Consider the following 16,964-nt stretch of genomic DNA (forward strand, 5'->3'; position numbering starts at 1 on the left):
TAAGGTTAGAGAGTAGCAGGAATACTTTCTAGTATTTCAAAGTAAACTGCTTCCTATAGCATCTACTAAAAAAAAAAATATAGAAGCTAGTATTTTTTATATTTGAGTGAGAGTATATTAAAAGTTCTGATAATTAGAACAACTATATGACTGTGCCTGCCAACTACAACTACAGGTTTACATGGGTTTTTTTTCAGTTTTACCAGGCACACAATTTGATAAATGAGTCTTTAATTCTGAAAAAAGCCCGAGAAGTCCTATTTTTCTAACCCTTCTCACAAATATACTTCTCTAACCATTACCACAGACTGCTGAAATAGCCGCTGGAAAAAAATTACTTGAAGGGATATGAATATCTAGTGGTTTGTTCACCTTAAGATTCATTTTTCTTGAGGAACCTTTAAGTCCCTCTTCAATACCTTTGAGATACTGTCCTTACTCATCACAGACCTCAACATAGAGGCAGACTGCAGAATAATGGGAAGTGACTGTGATTTTATTCAAAGTCTTGAGATTACCTGGACTTGGCCCAGATCTGACCGCCTACTCTTCTTAACAAAGACCCTGATGGAAATAGCTTTTCCAACATACCCTTCTTTGCAGGGTAAAAATAATTTTTTTCCCTTATTTTTGGGAAAAATATAATATCATTTCTTGCAATGTTTCTAATTTCTGCATCTTCATTGCTGGCTTAGCAAAAAATAATATCTTCTTCAAGCAACAGCTTTCAAGATTCTAACTATTCCTAACAGATAGGGCTTTTATGCTATGTTCAAGAAGGCTAAAAGTCTTCTTTTCCTTAAAGGAAAATCCAAGTTATAAAAATCCTGTGACCTAAGACCAAATTCCCGGTGGCTGGGGAGGATTTTTTTTGTTTGGTTGGTTGCTTTTCAATGTTGTTTTATATTTCTTCACTGCAATGCTTTTATTTCAGACCTCACATTTGAGTTCCTTCCCAAGGAGAACAGGTTCTGTTTGTTTTTCGCTGTTACAATAAATTAAGGCTTCTCCTTGATGGAACTTCTGTGGGCCAATTCAGGTTTTGAAATGAGCCTTCTGAAAACATTAGTCACGAGTCAGTTTTTATCTCTGAATCTGTAGCCATAGGGGATTCATACTACTACTATTTCTTCATATCATATTTATGTTTCTGGAGTGCTGCTGACAAATAGCATAGGAAGCATCCCATGTACCTCTGCCTGAATAACTGAATACCCATACCCTTGAGACAAAAACCCTACTGAACCGGAATGTGGCACAGAAGATGGTTAAGAGAACCACCCCTTCCCCACAGTAGGAGTGGCACAGCACAAATGCTCCCACATTTACCTATGAAATTAGGTGCAAGAGAAGTGTCAGAGTTGAGAGAAACAGGAGAGCCCTTCGAAGGGAACCCCAAGGAAGGAAAATAACCTGGAAAGACAGAATACCAGTAAATCAAGCCTGAGAGAAAGCACCAAGACAGAGTTTCCAATGCTCAGGACAGTCTGCAGTGCAGAAAGTATCACAAACATAAAAAGCCATGTCACATTTAACATTTATTTCTTATTCTATACTTCCTCTCACTGTTCTACCAACCACAATATGTTACCAACACAGCTCATACATTAACATGAATGCTAATGTAAATATTGTAAACTAAGTCTGAGCGTAATAATCCAAAAGCAACCTAATTGTTACTGGTATACAGACAATTGTATTTGCACTTTCAACTGCATGATCTCATTAGAAGCAAAACCGATTGCAGGAGTGAAAGACTGATGCAAAATTATCCTGGTTCTTTCAGCATTTTTACTGTGAGAAGCAGCTATTCTCAGCTAACAGTGCAGTACTCCACCTGTTTCCAAGCAAGATCTCAGCCTTTGGCACAACATTCCCATGTTTCCATCAGTTAAAGCTAGGGTTTGTCATATAAATTAAATGCAAAGTTTCTCTGACTGAGGATGGCAAGTGCTGCCAACACTTCTCCAGTCAGTTTTCCAAGCACTTTTTACTTATTATTTTTCAAACACATCCTTAAGACAACTACACCGATACCACAGAGTAACATCAGTAGATCTCCTTTCATCCCTCAGTGTTCTCAATTCCTGTCACTCTAGCATCTCTGAATTGAATTCTCTCCCCTCTACATTATCCAGTTACAACAGGTCTTGCTGCAAAGTCCCGTAACAAACACAACATGACGAAGACAGCGAAGACAGAGATAGAGACTTTTTTTCTTTATCGCCTATCTGCTCTCTTTGTTAATGCACTGTATGTCACTCTTTCCTACCTGCATCTCATTTAGCACCTACTAGCAAGTTAGCTTCTGGCTGCTACGCTCATGCTCTGCATTTTACATTCCTTCCCACTAAAGACAGAAATCCTGAATTTGCAAGAACAGGTATGAGATGTGCGCCCTGAGAAGATCTCCTTAATACAGTCTGCTAACAACCTTCCCCCTGTGTTTAGGAAGGGAGGTCCTATAAGAAAAAATGCAAGAGGGATCTCCACAAACCACAGGTGGCCTTTCCCCAAGACAGTGCTGAGGGACATAAGGACTGCAATACGCCTCTGCTGTCCACATGAGACCAACACGTTGCCATCAGTGTCATGCTACCACTCAGTCACTACTGGTGCACAAATACCGGTCTGTTTCTAATTTGCAAAGGTTTACATGCATATTAGCAAGATTTCTAGGCACACTTTTACTTATCAGTCATGAATGACATTTCTGTTGCTCTGAAACTAAAAAAGCCAAAGCAAACAATTCAGAAGAAAAACAGCTGATTCCCTTAAAATGAAATGCCTTTCAGACTTGCAAATTATTTTCGATGGAAAAAGCTCCCTGGTTTCTTTTCACAAAGACCCTAAACATTCCTCACACTACTGGCTGCCAAAACTTGTTTGTTCTAAGGAGAAGAGCAGATAAAGCCTCTCCAACAGATATACACTCTTTGCCCTTCTTGAATCTCCTTCTCTCTCTCACTGAACTAAGTCCAATTCCTCCCCGTTCCGTTCAAGCAATGGAAAACACTAGTTAGCCGACAAGTATGCATGCAGCCAATGTGCTCAAAGCTCTGCCTTGTGCACTCCCAGGAAGCAGAGCTTCTTTCTGCTGCACAGTGCTGATTTTCATAGCTTCTATAAGAATTAAGACCCTCCATGAAATTAGTTCAAAGCTCGTTCATTAAAAGTGATGCTGAAAGAGATTTCCTGGGAGAAGGGGAGGAAGAGGATTAAGAAGAGGAAGATGGAACAAAACTGAATAATCCACTTCTTCAGCACACCACATGCTCCTCTTCTACACCACTACTGTGCTAACTCCAGCCAAAATAAACAGCAGGGGAACCATTCAGCTCCCCTGGAAGGCTCTCTCTCAGGATGCATATTTCAATCTCCCACTTCTGTCAGTTTCAATAAGACAGTAGGCATTTTGATTGTTCTATTTGTCTCATCAAGTTTGGCTTAAATTCCACATTGCAAAAAATTTGAAGTGTATTTATAAGGGCAATGATACAGAGATCATTAACATAACTAGCATATTGCTCATTTCCTTAGGAAAACAGTCGAAAATCTAAAACCTTTCAGAGTGGAAGTTTGTGTTGTGCTTATCTTGGTGGACTTTAATTCATCAGTATCATTTTACATGGTACATACACTTCTACTCAAAGCTATAGTTCTTTATCTCATACAACATTACTGATGCTAAAGCCACTATTCATCTCCCAGTACAATTTGAGTACTCTAAAATTAAAACAAAATATCCTCAATTTTTTTATAAAGTTCGATTTTCATTTGAATACAGAAAAAAAGAGTTGAACTATTCTGTTAAAAAAATACACAAGCTTAGGCTTATTTTGCCTTTCTAAAAAACTGACACGATCCTGCAGAACCAGGAGAATTCTGGAATACATTAGCATGCTCACATATCCATAAACTTTCTGTTGCTTTCCAAGATACTAAAGAAGCTAGTTCCAGACATGTTTCCTACCTAATGCTATCTATCTTAACTCTTTGCCATGGAGCACAGACCCTTCTACACAGTAATGTAAAGCAGTCTCTGCTATAAATCCATTACAGTCTCTCACTGCTGCCCCCAGCGTAACCTCTTCGGGAATACTACCCCACTGAGTTGTTTCAGTACCATGGGGGCAGGGATGTACAGAAATAAAGTAGGCTGAGTTTCTCAACACATTAATTTTACAAGCTATTAAGAGAAGAGTAAGTCCTGCTGAATCAGACAAGTGACAGGAACGATCTGAGCACATACAGAAAGAACATGATTTTTAACATCACGTAAGCTGTGTGCAGAAGATAACTGCTATCAAGAAATAGAAACACAATGATAGGAAACAAAAATTCTATAAAGGCAACAATTCACAGATTATCAGTCATGATGTTTCGATTGAGAAGTACCTTGTGGAGGGACTGGCTGTTGGTATCCTGGCATCGGACCATTATAAGCTCCATACTGTGTGTGAGGAACCCCTGGCAATGGCTGTCCTCCGTAGGCAGGCTGCTGGTAGCCCTGATATCCAGGCTGAGGTTGCCCATAAGGAGGCCCCGCGTGAGTATGCTGGTTTACACTCATTGTATTCACATCCCCAAACTAATTTCACCTGCAAAAAGTGGAGGGGGGAAGGAAATGGCTTTTAGAAGACATGAAACCAAACCAGCTGATTACTCTACTGCTTTCACAGAAATGAGAGATCCTGAGATATTAGAGAAGTTAAAATGTTAGCAGTAATTTGCTCTTGCACACAGTTTTTCATGGTAAATGCTTTACAAGAACTAGTCAGAAAACAATTTAATAAACTGTTTCCAATCCACTCATTCACTGTTCTGGTTAGACTTGTGATCAGCTTCTTAAGGAAAAAAAAAAAAATCTCATGATTTGCCACTCCAAAGCAGAAATTATCTAGCTTCCTAAGGCACTTCATGAATTATTCCCCCCTTCAAAGATCACCTTTAAGTTCCCCTCCAACCCAAGCCATTCTGAGATTCTATAACAAACAAACAAGACTTAGAAAACAACTTAGATGAGAGATTCCTTAAAATAACACTTCACTAATACCCCACAAGTTCATTTTTAAGCTGTTAGCCTACTAGCTCGTGCTTCCTTGCCGTAAGTGACACACAAGTCAGCATCCAGTCTGCTTCTTAAACCGTTTGAAAGAAACCAGAACAGAGACAACAAAGGATTTGAGGGCTTTGCTTTATTTTTTAATAATTAATGATTTAAAGTCCTTGTTGTACATAAACATTTCAGAAAACTCAAGCACTCCACAAGCAGCATGCTCATCTAAGACAGGTGTTCAAAATGGAGAAGTGTCAGAGGCTGAAGTGTCACTGTAGGAGCTTTATGAAAGGGAAAGAACTGAAACAGTGTCAGAGACAGAAAGGAAGTGCCTCAGAAAAGCTGTGCAAGAGACCTTAATAGATGTATTCCCAATTCCTCTAACTTTATAAAGACAAAACCACAAATGATATTGGGAGCCCCCAAACCAAGGAGGCAGTTCTTGGAATACCATGGTACCCAGCAGGCAGAGAAGCCACAGAGCCAAGCAGGTGACTTCATTGGCAGGGGGTTCCCTTCTAGCCTACTTCTCACAGATACTTTGCAGCCCCTGGGCTCCTTCAGACGCTCCACATGCCACTTAGTATCCCCTTCAGGTAAGACTGCATCCACAGTAACAATGTATACAAACGTGGAGAGTTATTTAATTAAAGACTACAGTTTATACAAAAATGCAAAGTTAAGGTAAAGCAAGTAACTAATTTTCCCTTTATTTTTCTCCAAACCCCACAATGAACTCCCACATTGAAAATAAATATCACATCTTAACACAGAGGAGACAAATACAGCTGCAACAGCCGTCAGCCAATTGAGTTAAATCCCAACAAGGAATCTACAGCTTAACTCAAGCGGATAACAAACACCCGAGCTGTTTTGCTTATTCATTGATTATAGCGTGCCACCTAACGCCATGGCTGCCTTGTTACATTATCAGAAAGATGACATCGAAACACTATTTCAACAACTGGCGCAACAGTTACACACAAAGGGTACTAAAATAACAGCAGTCCTGTAGGAACCATCTGCATACAAATGAATTCTTTCAGGTCCACAAAGGGAGAACAGGTATCACAACAGAATGATCTGCTTGTTTACAGAAGACAGCTAGCTTAATACATGCATACCACGTTTATCTTCTATAGCTAAGCATCAATATTAATGCTAAGCATGCGAATGCTTACTCTGAAAATTACATATTTAACTTCACATGAAATGAATGAAGTTTTATATTTCTATTTTTCAAGCTGTGTAGGGCTTTTGTTTAGGAAACAAACGTCTTCACTTAAATACTTAAAGGTAATTTGCTGTTGAGAGAAACATACAGCGTCACTTTAAAAGTATGACAGTAGTTTTGATCAGTCCACAGTGTTTCCAAACATAACTAGAGTGAGCAAGAAGGTCAGTGCTACATACTGAGGCTTCTCATTCCACCCTTGACTCAGCTCTGCAGAGCGGGCTACCTGGAGCAGCTGCAGGGCCAGGAAATCCAGACTTTGAGATCTACATCCGCTCCCAGCTCCCCTGAAGGTTAACTTCTTCCTCTCCAGGCAGGCAACTCATGTCACCAGGCAGAAATCACACACCTACCCACATTCATTTTCTGTCCAGTGCAACCAGTAAAGCAGGACAGCTCTTCTTACAAAGCAAGGGAGATCAGAGCTGAGGACTGCTCTACCTGAGCAGCTCAGAACATACGGCTGCAAGGAAGGAAGGCTGCTTTCTCTCCTTCCTGCCCCTCACTATTGCTTATTGTATTCTGCATGAGCAATTTGGCTTCCAGACACCGTTCCTACAAATGGGACCTCCTCCCAGGAAGAGCCGCAGGCTAAGCAGCAGCGCCAAGCAGGACACCTCCTGAGATACAATCATTAAGGATTCCCTTTACAAGTCATACCTACACAACTCTGGAGTCACTGTGGATTTTCCTCAATAATTCTCATGTTTGCCCAAACAGTTACCACAGAGCTGGAAAAGATCAATCTTTCATCCTATTGCACAATGGGGCAAAAACTCAAAAGTGGGACACGCTTAACTGATGTGAGCATACATTCAGTAGGTGACCCTACCTGATTTCTGTGAACTACTCTCTTGTCAGCCTTCCCCTCCTGTCAGTGTCAGTATTTCCCACTTGGGTGGGCAGAGTTAGCTGCTTCTTGCTCACTCCTCAGCAATACTCAGAGACATAAGCTCATTTAATGCAAGTCTTTCAGAGGAAGAAGTCTTAGAACATTCACCCACATTGTATAGAAAACAGAACCATTTCTTTTGTGTAGTTACAGCTCAGTGCCCTAAAGGCAGACATACCTCAAACCTTCAGCTAGTCCCTGTGACAGCCAGCATAGGCTAATGTCCCCTACCACACAAGCTATTGCCTGTGCCATTACAGCAGAGAGCCAAGGAGAGGGCTAGAAACAAAGACAATGACTCAAGAATTAGCTTGGTGTTGAAGCTGAGGACAAGGCTGCTTCATTGATCTCAGCTGCTCAACCTGCTCTAGATGTAAGGTCTGCAGTACACTTCCTCATCACTGACGCAGAATACCACGAAGGGCAAGGCCAGGAGAAACCAACTCAGAGAAGGCAGAAAAGGGTTGCCACTGAGTGAGTCCATTTTTCCTTTCCCTCTGTACACTATTTTTATCAAATGGCATTCATTTTGCCTGCATCCAAAAAATATACATGTAAATTAGAAGTTGGTCACTTGAGGAGACACAGGAAAAGGGAAGATTTCATGCTCTATTTCTTATGACATGAAGAAAAAAAAAAAACACAGAAAGAATGAAATACACCAGATAAGGAAAAGTGGAGGAAGCAGCCTGTTCCATTTAATGAAAATACTGAGGATATTAATTTGTATGTGGTAATGCATTATGAAAACTAAGCCAAACATACTAGTACAACATGCTGCTGAGTGTCATATTAATACTCATGAGTTACAATACAGAAAGTTGAAATAATCAGTAATGATGTTAGAAAGGAATACCGTAACAAGTGGTTGTTCCTATTTATAACTAAAATAATTTTCTTGCAAAACAGAGCAATCACTCTATGCCATTTTCATCCATTCACCTCTTCAGAGGCAAATGGCCATGGAAATTTTAGTCAGAACAGCAGCAGTACACAGTTAAAATTCTTACTGGTACACTGTTAAACACACAACCAATGCAGAGCAGCAACAAAACGATAGGAGAAAAATATACAGTAATATAGGGAACAAATGCTTAGCTTTTACAATAGCACCTAGATTCCTTCTGATCCAAACAAAGCAGACTACAGATCAGTTTTTACAGTCTGTTAAAAAAAATAAAAAACCAACACAACCACACAAGTGATTCATATGAGCTTCAATCAGGAAGTCTCCCCAGTCATGGAGAACTGCAAATTCATCATTTTCTCGTTTCATTCACTGTTAATTCCCTTTTGAAACTGAGGTGATTGATCTCATCAGTTCTTGACTGCTTTCTAAAGGAAGCACATACAGCAGAACGACTTTCCTTCAGAAAGATGCTAGGGCCTTTTTTTAATTGGTCCTGCCCCTTTCCTTCACCTTCTGGGGACACCTGAACCTTGGTTGTTTTTTGTTTTGTTTTTAAAAGAAGAGGACAGCACGGCATCTATATTTTGCTGGAACTGAAGGAAATATGAGATATATTTCTGTACAGAGAAATCAAAGCCCTTTCCAAAAGATGGTCTTGGAGGGTGCTGGCTGTCCCCTTCTGTCCCAGTTCAGAATATTACTTACAGTGCTTTTAAAGCATCTATTCTGTAACTTTCTGGAGAAATAGCAAAGTTATACCACTCTCAAAAACCTGAATTCTGGAGCTAAGATCACTCTTTAAAAGAGAGACATGCTTGCTTTTTTTTCAGCTACAGCTTCATGAGGTCCTCTATAAGCACCTGCACAACATCTGACTCTTCAGATGCAAGAAGCACCTGTTCTGTTTTTCTATAGAAAATCCCTGAAGAGAAGCTCATACCCTGGAAGCCAATGACTGGCAATTGAGCTGGAAGTGCTCATGCTGGTACAACAGCATGCATCCTATACATTTGTCCAAATGAATCCAATTGGTGCTACTGGAATTGACTCTCTAATTCAGCTGTGGGGTTATTTTGCTTGTTGTTGTGCTCTGCCTTTCCATCTCAGCAGATTCTCGACTTCTTACGCCATCAGTAACATTCTCTTCACCCATGCATTCTGAGTCACAGCCATAAAACAGACCTGTTCTAACAGTTCATGAGAGGTGAAAGACACCCACTATTCAAAATGAAGCTTTACAATTTAATACCAGTGGAAGTCCAGAAGCCTCAGTATTTTCATCAAAGACTTTCAAAAAAAAAAAACAACAAACATATGACAGATCATAGCTGCTAGAATTTTGTGCCACAACAGGCTCTGGAGAAGAAATCTGGAGGCCAGTCTTTCCTGAAGTCTTTCAATCTTCAGGGCCAAATAAAAATCACTGTTCAAATCTAAGGCGTGATCACTCTGTGTTCTTCTAACTAAGAGCCACCTTCAACACTATTTTGTGAGGCTGATTCACCATCTTGGGAAAGGTCCAACATAACATTTAAGTCACAAGGGTGTGAATGTGGTTAAATACAGAATTGAAAGTTTTAGTCTTGACCTAACTTGAAGTCTACCGCTACTTCCAACCTTTACCATTACCATCAGATTTTTATTTAGATCAAAAAATGTATCAACCTGATTGAGATCTCCTGGTGGCACTAATTTACATATCTACTTCTGGAATAACAGCTAAAAAAAAGAAAAGAAATTCTGAAACACTTAGTTCTGGACACTGCTCCTGGAAAGCACACAGTGTAAGCAAAAGTCACTGAAAACATCACATCAGCAAAACACAGTGCAAGACTTCTCTCTTCCTCAGCTGTACCTCCACATCCATGTTACAACACGTGAAGTCATCTGACTGACTTCCGTGAGCCTTGCACAAGAACAATTAATCAGGAAAAGTTGGAAAGCAGTTTAAAGATTGGAAAGGAGGCTAGAAGAATGGATAAATAGGCAAATATAGAACAAGACTAGAGGCAGACTGTACTGCTACACAAGTTTTCTGCACACAAATTGTAACGCAGACCTTTTTCATCCAAAGCTTCTATACTCTGACTTCCTCCATGCAAACATGCATTACGCAATCCCCACCACTCACAATAAACAAAAAAGCTCAGAATTAGCTTTCCCTAATGCCTAACTGCCCAGTTCATATATTTAGTGATTTCCAAGCGAACAGTGAACTTCACTGGACATAAAAAACAAGGTTTATCTTCCCAAGTCATTGCTAATAAAGATTTTCAATCATCCACCTTTTTCTCTACTGTGAGACCTTGTTGATTATTTTTAGTCACTCTTTGTACCTTGCCCTTCCTTATCCAACCATTATTTTTTCCTTGGAGTTTTGACCCTCCTTCTGATGATAAGTGTTACAGGAAGAATATTTAGCCTTACAGGAGCATGAGAAAACACTCGAAGATGTACAAGCATCTAGCAACTCAAAGAAATAGTCCTGTTCACTGATAGAATTTGGCTTTTAGCCACGCAGTTAGAATCTGCAGTGACTATCTCAGCATATTAAGAACTCATAATCCTTGTATCAATCTCCACGTTTCAGTCTCTATACTAATACAGGATTCTACTTCAAGTTGTACCATTCAGAAACAGATATATACACAAAAACCTATTCCACATACCAATGCACAGAAACACTTATGTACAGTGAAGGCAAATCACCTCCTTAGAGAGGACTTTAGGCCAAGAATATTTCTACCAACCCCATAACCCAATGCAACTTGAGACAATTTTGCATTAATGAAAAGTAAGGCCAAGAGAACATTATCAACAAGTCACCTCACTGTAAGGATGCAATTTCACACCATCTGTATGCAGAAAATGGCACTGCACATTATATGTCAGACAGCATTTCTCTCCCTCTTGTATCTCTCCAAAACATTTAACAAAGAATCTTAGAACAGGAAAAAGCAGAAATATTTTTATGAAGCTATCACATTAATGGCTGAAAATTAACACTGTGTATCAAACTGGAAATCTCTATCCTTACATTAGCACACAAATGCTAATAACTGTGGCAGATACTTTAGATGTCAGGGTAAGCAATCCACCTGTGATCCAGTAACAACTTTTGCCTGCCTCAGTTTGAGTAAGTTTAAGCAGAACTCCAGCTACAATGTGACAGCTCACAACAAGCCCTACCGTTGGTTTTGCAATGTCTTTTAACTAAGAGAAGATCCAGAGTTGGCTAAGACAACACACACAACTGGAGAACACCTGGCTCTTCGCAGGAGTAAAATGAATCTTTGTCCTATTCCAAAGAACAGTGCTCAGGAAAAACAAACAAACAAAAAACAAACAAAGCAAAAAACAACCGAAAAACAGAAGTGAACTCCAACACTACAGAACACGCACACATGAAGCACTACCTGGCCTAACCACTTCCAGGAGCACACTCGTGCTCCGGCCACACCACCTCCACCCCTATCTTCCTCCTCGCGCTTTCAAGGCCACAGATGGGCAACCACTAAGTCCCACGGGCTGTGCGGGGATACCCGCCCCTCACGGGCCCCAACGGCACAAGACGAAGGATAGGCACAAGAAGCGGGGTCGGCAGGACGAGGGCCTATCGGAGCGGCCGCCTGTTCCACAGTACAGCGGCTATCGAGGGCTACGTCGGGTCCCGGCTCGCGGTGCCCGGGGCTCCCGTCTGGCAGACGACGGTTGCAGGGGACAGCCCCGTCGCCAGGCCCCCCAAAAGCGGACGGCACCGGGCCGCACTCCCGGCGGCCGCCGGGCTGCGGTCGCGCCGAGCGTCGCACGTCGCGCCAGGCCTCGACCCTCGGAGGAAAGAGCGGCGCCCGGGCCTCGCGCCCCCGGCACCGCCGCGGCCGCCATGAGAAGGCCCGGCGCCCCGCAGCCTCGCTCACCTCCGCTGCCCGCCGCTCCTGGCGCTGCTGCCGGGCCCGCTTCCGGCTGCCGGGCCCGCCGCTCCACCGGAAGCGCCGCTCCCCCGCCCGCCGGCTGCCACGTCCGCACTGTCCGCCAACCCCCGGCCGCCGCCGCGCCCCGCCCGAGAGGGCCCGGATGCCGCGCAGGCGTTCTGGCACTCGCGGGAGTGACGTCACTCCGGATGTGCACGTCGGCCGCCGCTCGCTGCCGTGCGGGCTCGGCATGGCGGCGCTCGTACCTCGTGACGTCGCTGGGCGGAAGGGCGGGCGGAAGTGCCGTCGTGACGGCTGCCCAGGGCCTGGCGGTCGTATTCCGTCTCCGAGCTGGGCCGAGCCCCGGGGGTTGTTGTCGCAGGGCCTCGCGCGGCCCTGGTTTGCAGTAGCCGTTGCAGCACAAGCACTGTATGGCCCCGCGCAGCGGTGCCCGCTTTGGCGCCGAAACGCAGTGGCGGTGGAAGAGCAGTTGGACTGCACAGGCAGAGCCGTGCCGCGTTCCTGCGGTGACTGAGCCGTGCCGTGACGGCGAAACCGCGTCCTTTGGGGGGTCATGGTGTCTGGGTGTCACAGGACGTCCCGTGTCCGTTAGTTGCTGAGGGCTGTTCTCCTCAGCGCGTGCAGAGCAAAAGGAGGTCAATTTGTTCTCGAGATCGTCAAATAAAATCACGTCTTCAACCGGTAGCATAAGGGAGAGTGTGGATTTGATTTCTCCTGTAGCTCCCAGGGGCCGGGTTGGCTTGGGGTGGCTGGGAGGCCTCCTCCGGCGTGGTGCTGAAGAGAAGCTGGTGCAGGGCCTGGGTGCAGCTCTGCTCTCTTGGCCATCGAGGAGCCCGGACATGAGGTCCCCTGCTGAGAGCTGTCTGAATCCCATATGTGTGGCTAATCCTGGCTATTCTTGTCCCCATGTCTAATATTAGGACTGGCTGCAGAGCGTGTCTGAGAGCAAGGAGCACATCTCCAGTCTGCCTATGGTTTTCAGGACGCTCCCGTGTAGTTTCACCAGCTGCATAAGGAAGGCACAAGTGGAGAGTGTTGCCACTTGCTGGCTACTCTGGTTCAGTTTCTCAGGCTCAGGTGCCGTCACCTGATCTTGCACAAGTTTGTGCTTGTGTCACATCTATGCCCGAAACTGCCATGCTAATGAATCCCGAGCGCTGGGTGACTCAGCTTTGCATTTGGAAAGGGAAGTGGAAATAAAATTTTTACTGAAAAGCTTCCAGCTTTAAGAGTGCCAGATGAAGCTCTGGAGAGACAGGAGGTGAGCTATTTTCAGCCATGCTCCGGTGAGAGATTCATGCACTGAGGGTGAGATTGACATGACACGTGTGCAGAACAACTCTGGCCCTTTACCAACAGCAGAATCAAATGTCTAATCATAGGCAGAGCAGCAGCTGAGAGTGCAGAAGAGCAGGGAAGGCTGGGCTTGACAGTCTCAACTCTCTTCTTGTGTGTGTGAACTTGAAGGAAAAAGTGAGAAGAGTGCCTCTGGGGAGACTGGAGAATTGTGATGTGAATGGTGAAGATGGCAATGGAAGATACTGCCTGTTAAGAACTAGAGCCTGTTTTGAAGTTGGGAAGACAAAATATCCAAAGTGTAGAAATCATGGGAGCCGAAGAAGAAATGCTCATCACTCTATCTGGAGGTGCCCCCTGGGGCTTCCGGCTGCAAGGGGGCTCTGAGCAGAAAAGACCCCTTCAAGTGTCAAAGGTAGGACCTCTAGATGTGAACTGAGAGGGCAGGGTTGTTCCGCTGAAGTCAGATATCCCTCCTGAGTCAGGCATCTTCTACCAGTAAAAGGAGTGCCTGAACTCCTTTATGTGACAGCAGATCTTAAAAGGAAAACTTGGGGGGAATGATCAGGCAGGATGCGGGATGGGATGTGCGTACTGAAGTGGATGCTGCTGAGGTGGAAGTGTCAGGTGAAAGGTGGCTTGCCTTCTGGATAGTTCACGCACTTTATAATCTGTACAATGTTCCCCATTTGTCAGCACTGATCAAACAATGGTGACAGTTCAGGAAAAGAGCTCACATATGGAGGCTTCAGGACTTGTGTAAGGCATCCAACTAAATACAAAATAATTGAAATCAAGGCAACAAATGCCATATTGCAATTCAACTGTCTCTAACTCTTCATTATATTCCAGTTTCAAAATAGATGCTCATTTCTTAGGGTCTGCTGTTTGTGAAGTTTGCTTAATGCTGTCTGAAAGGAATATTTTTGATGCGTTCAATTTAAAGAGTAGAAAAGCAGTTGTTTGCAAGTGAGGTGAAATCACAAAAAAGAAACAAATATGAATTCTGAGTTGCACTTGTGTAAATCCATGGCTGTTACTGATTTCTTGACAGAAAGACTACAGATTAGGTTAAAAATTAAGAAAAAAGAAAATGGTCCTGTGTTTATTAAGCTCATAACAGCTGCATTAGCCTTGATACAATGATATCTACGGATGTCTTCCTGGAAGACACCCAGCAGCAGGAATGAAAAAATGCTATGCCCAGCCCCATTCTGTTTCCTTAAGTAGATTGTGTCTCTGACAGAGAACTTCAAAACGAAATGTTCTGTGACCCCAGGTCAAGGAGTGTTTATCTGTAAGTTCTGCCAAATGGTTTAGAATCCCATGGCTTGGCCCAGAGTGGACATTTCTTACATAGACAAAGATTGTTTTTCTACAGGAAAACTGCACATATTCATAGAGCTTCAGGTACTGAATAGAAATAATCAGTACCCTTGAGGCAGGTATCTGGAACCAGTGGTTGTTAGCAGAACAGGATTTTCATTGGCCGTGAGAGCTCTGCGGGATTGTTTTGACTCACTTTTTCCCAATAGACCAGAAACTGGGATTGAAGTGGCAGGACATACTGAGTAACTTACACAGATTGGTTATAAAAGAACAGCAGCAAGAAGTAGCCATTACCTGTGCTAAGCTGCATCTTAAGGTGAATGGAATATTGCTCTCGGTTTAGTAGCTTTTTCAGAAAGATACTAAATTGAACTAGCTCTCACCTCAAACTTCGTATCATGCCTTAAGACTAGCAGTGAAAGTATACATATTTTTACAATACTTGGATACCATGAAAAAATATGGAAAATATAACTAATACAAATCTGAGTGTAAATCATTGTTCTCGCAGGACTGATTTTATGATTATCATTTTTTGCTATTATTATCCAGAATTTAATAGCATCCAATTGACCATAAATACTGTTGTAAAAGCAATAGTTTAATCAGTCTCCAAAGAAAGGACTTATGGATCCTTACTGGAAACCTAGTAAAATGCATAGAAGAACATAAATTCCCAGAAGGTATGCAGTATCCTGATTGTCTTCTGAACGGCCGTGCTGAGAGTAGAAGTCTGAATTCTGGTTTTTTTTGTCTCTTTGAGTTGAAAGCTCACATTCTCATTCTTCTGCAGTTTGGAGTCTGCTATTAACATTTGTAGGATGGAATCTGGGCCAAAATGCCAACGATGCAAAGCATCTCCCAAAACCTTAATGTCATTAGCACTGTCTGGATATTCTAGGAACTGAAGATGGGAATGGTCCCATCACTAAGGAATCATGTCCAAGGATTGTGGCCATATGTCACTGAGAAATAGGGCAGTATTATTTTTTTGTTAGAGCTGTATTGGTTTGTTAGAGCTCCATTGGTTTTCTGGAGCTGGGTCTCTTTGGCCATGGATGCATAATTTGTTCTGTTCTGCCTCCATCCACGGGATCAGTGGCATTGCACAGCATCAAGACATGGGGTCAGGGGGAGGTGTCAGTGAGACTGAGCCTGCCTCACAGAGGTAAGGTCAGATAACAGAGTGTTCATTAGCGTGGTGAAGAATGTTCTGTGTGTGCATGGAAAGACAGATTAGATAAGTCAGAAAGGTCTATTAGTAAACTGAATGCTGTCAAAGAACAGCCTCTTGGGGAAAAAGAAGAGTGCTAGACCAGGAAAAGTTTGGTTTAGCAGAGCAGAAATTATTTTTTTTCTTTGATTCTTACAGAAAAATGTATTTGGACAGAATGGTGAAGGACAGAGCAAGAATATGGATTAATCTGTAGGAAACATGAAAGGAGATATAGACATGAGTATCCTACACCTCCCAGAAAATAACAGATTGGTACAGTTGGGTGTCTCTAGTTGTCATTTTAGGCAATTTCAACTTCTAGACTATAATAATAATAGGAGTAGCAGTAGGGAAAGATGCTTACCATTGGATGTCGAATCAAATTGTTTCTTTATACCATTCTGGATGAAGAAAAGCTAAGCAGAAAAAAAAAAAAAAAAAAAAAAAAAAGCAAATTTGGGCCCAGTAAGTGGAAATGAATCAACCAATAACAAGTAAGTTATATAGAAATGGTTTACGTTGTAGTTATGCAGAAATGCTTGAATTGCTATACCAGACTAGGTTAATGATCAGTCCATCTCCTGCTTCCTACTTCCTTTGTGTTTCCTGCAACACAAAGTGTTTCAGAGGAAGTGGTACATTTCAACAATGCATCTGATTTTCTGGCCATGCAATGCAGAAGGAAATTCTTTCACCTGAGCTGATTATCATTATGCACTATGAATGAGAATTAACAGTCCTAGTGTTTTACCCTACACAGAAACATAATTATTTGTGAATAGATTGAGTTTTACTTGTCATACAGTTTCCCAGTGAAGATGCAATAACATCATGCAGCCAGGCATTCCAAAGACTAAACATTGCACAACATAGGATTTCCTGTTTAGAGTTACTCTCTTGCTGTATTACAAATCCCTGCACATTTCATTATCTTACATGATCAGTTTACACAGGCACCTCTTACACCTCTTGCCTTTCTTCTTTCTAAAATTTACATCATCATCTTCTTCACAGAATCACAGAATGTCGGGGATTGGAAAGGACCTTTAAAGATAATCTAGTCCAATATCCCTGCCGGAGCAGGAACACCTAGGTT

At 42.5% G+C, this 16,964-nt stretch overlaps 2 protein-coding genes and 1 long non-coding RNA gene across 5 annotated transcripts in view; 1 reads left to right on the forward strand and 2 right to left on the reverse strand.

Moving 5' to 3' along the window:
- The window catches only part of SEC24C (SEC24 homolog C, COPII coat complex component), a 36,018-nt gene extending 23,949 nt beyond the window's left edge, over positions 1–12,069 (reverse strand). For 2 of the 3 annotated variants that reach the window (XM_015288325.4, XM_004942080.5), the window contains exons 1-2: positions 12,013–12,069; positions 4,399–4,601 (exon numbers count right to left, since the gene is read on the reverse strand). In XM_015288325.4, coding sequence (XP_015143811.1) covers positions 4,399–4,573 — 175 coding nt within the window. In that variant the 5' untranslated portion in view covers positions 4,574–4,601; positions 12,013–12,069. Of the gene's footprint in view, positions 1–1,329; positions 1,414–4,398; positions 4,602–12,012 lie in introns of all 3 variants that reach the window. The other variant, XM_421617.7, reaches the window with a different exon arrangement.
- Positions 12,070–13,429: 1,360 nt separating this feature from the next.
- Positions 13,430–16,964, forward strand: part of SYNPO2L (synaptopodin 2 like) — a 34,981-nt gene continuing 31,446 nt past the window's right edge. Inside the window, exon 1 of the mRNA XM_421618.8 lies at positions 13,430–13,738. Coding sequence (XP_421618.4) covers positions 13,634–13,738 — 105 coding nt within the window. The 5' untranslated portion in view covers positions 13,430–13,633. The remainder of the gene's footprint in view (positions 13,739–16,964) is intronic.
- Positions 14,886–16,964, reverse strand: part of LOC112532650 — a 60,030-nt gene continuing 57,951 nt past the window's right edge. Inside the window, exon 3 of the long non-coding RNA XR_003075751.3 lies at positions 14,886–16,284. This is a non-coding gene — a long non-coding RNA (uncharacterized LOC112532650). The remainder of the gene's footprint in view (positions 16,285–16,964) is intronic.

This window comes from Gallus gallus, chromosome 6 (assembly GCF_016699485.2).
Source record: "Gallus gallus isolate bGalGal1 chromosome 6, bGalGal1.mat.broiler.GRCg7b, whole genome shotgun sequence".
Classification (NCBI taxonomy): Eukaryota; Metazoa; Chordata; class Aves; order Galliformes; family Phasianidae; genus Gallus; species Gallus gallus.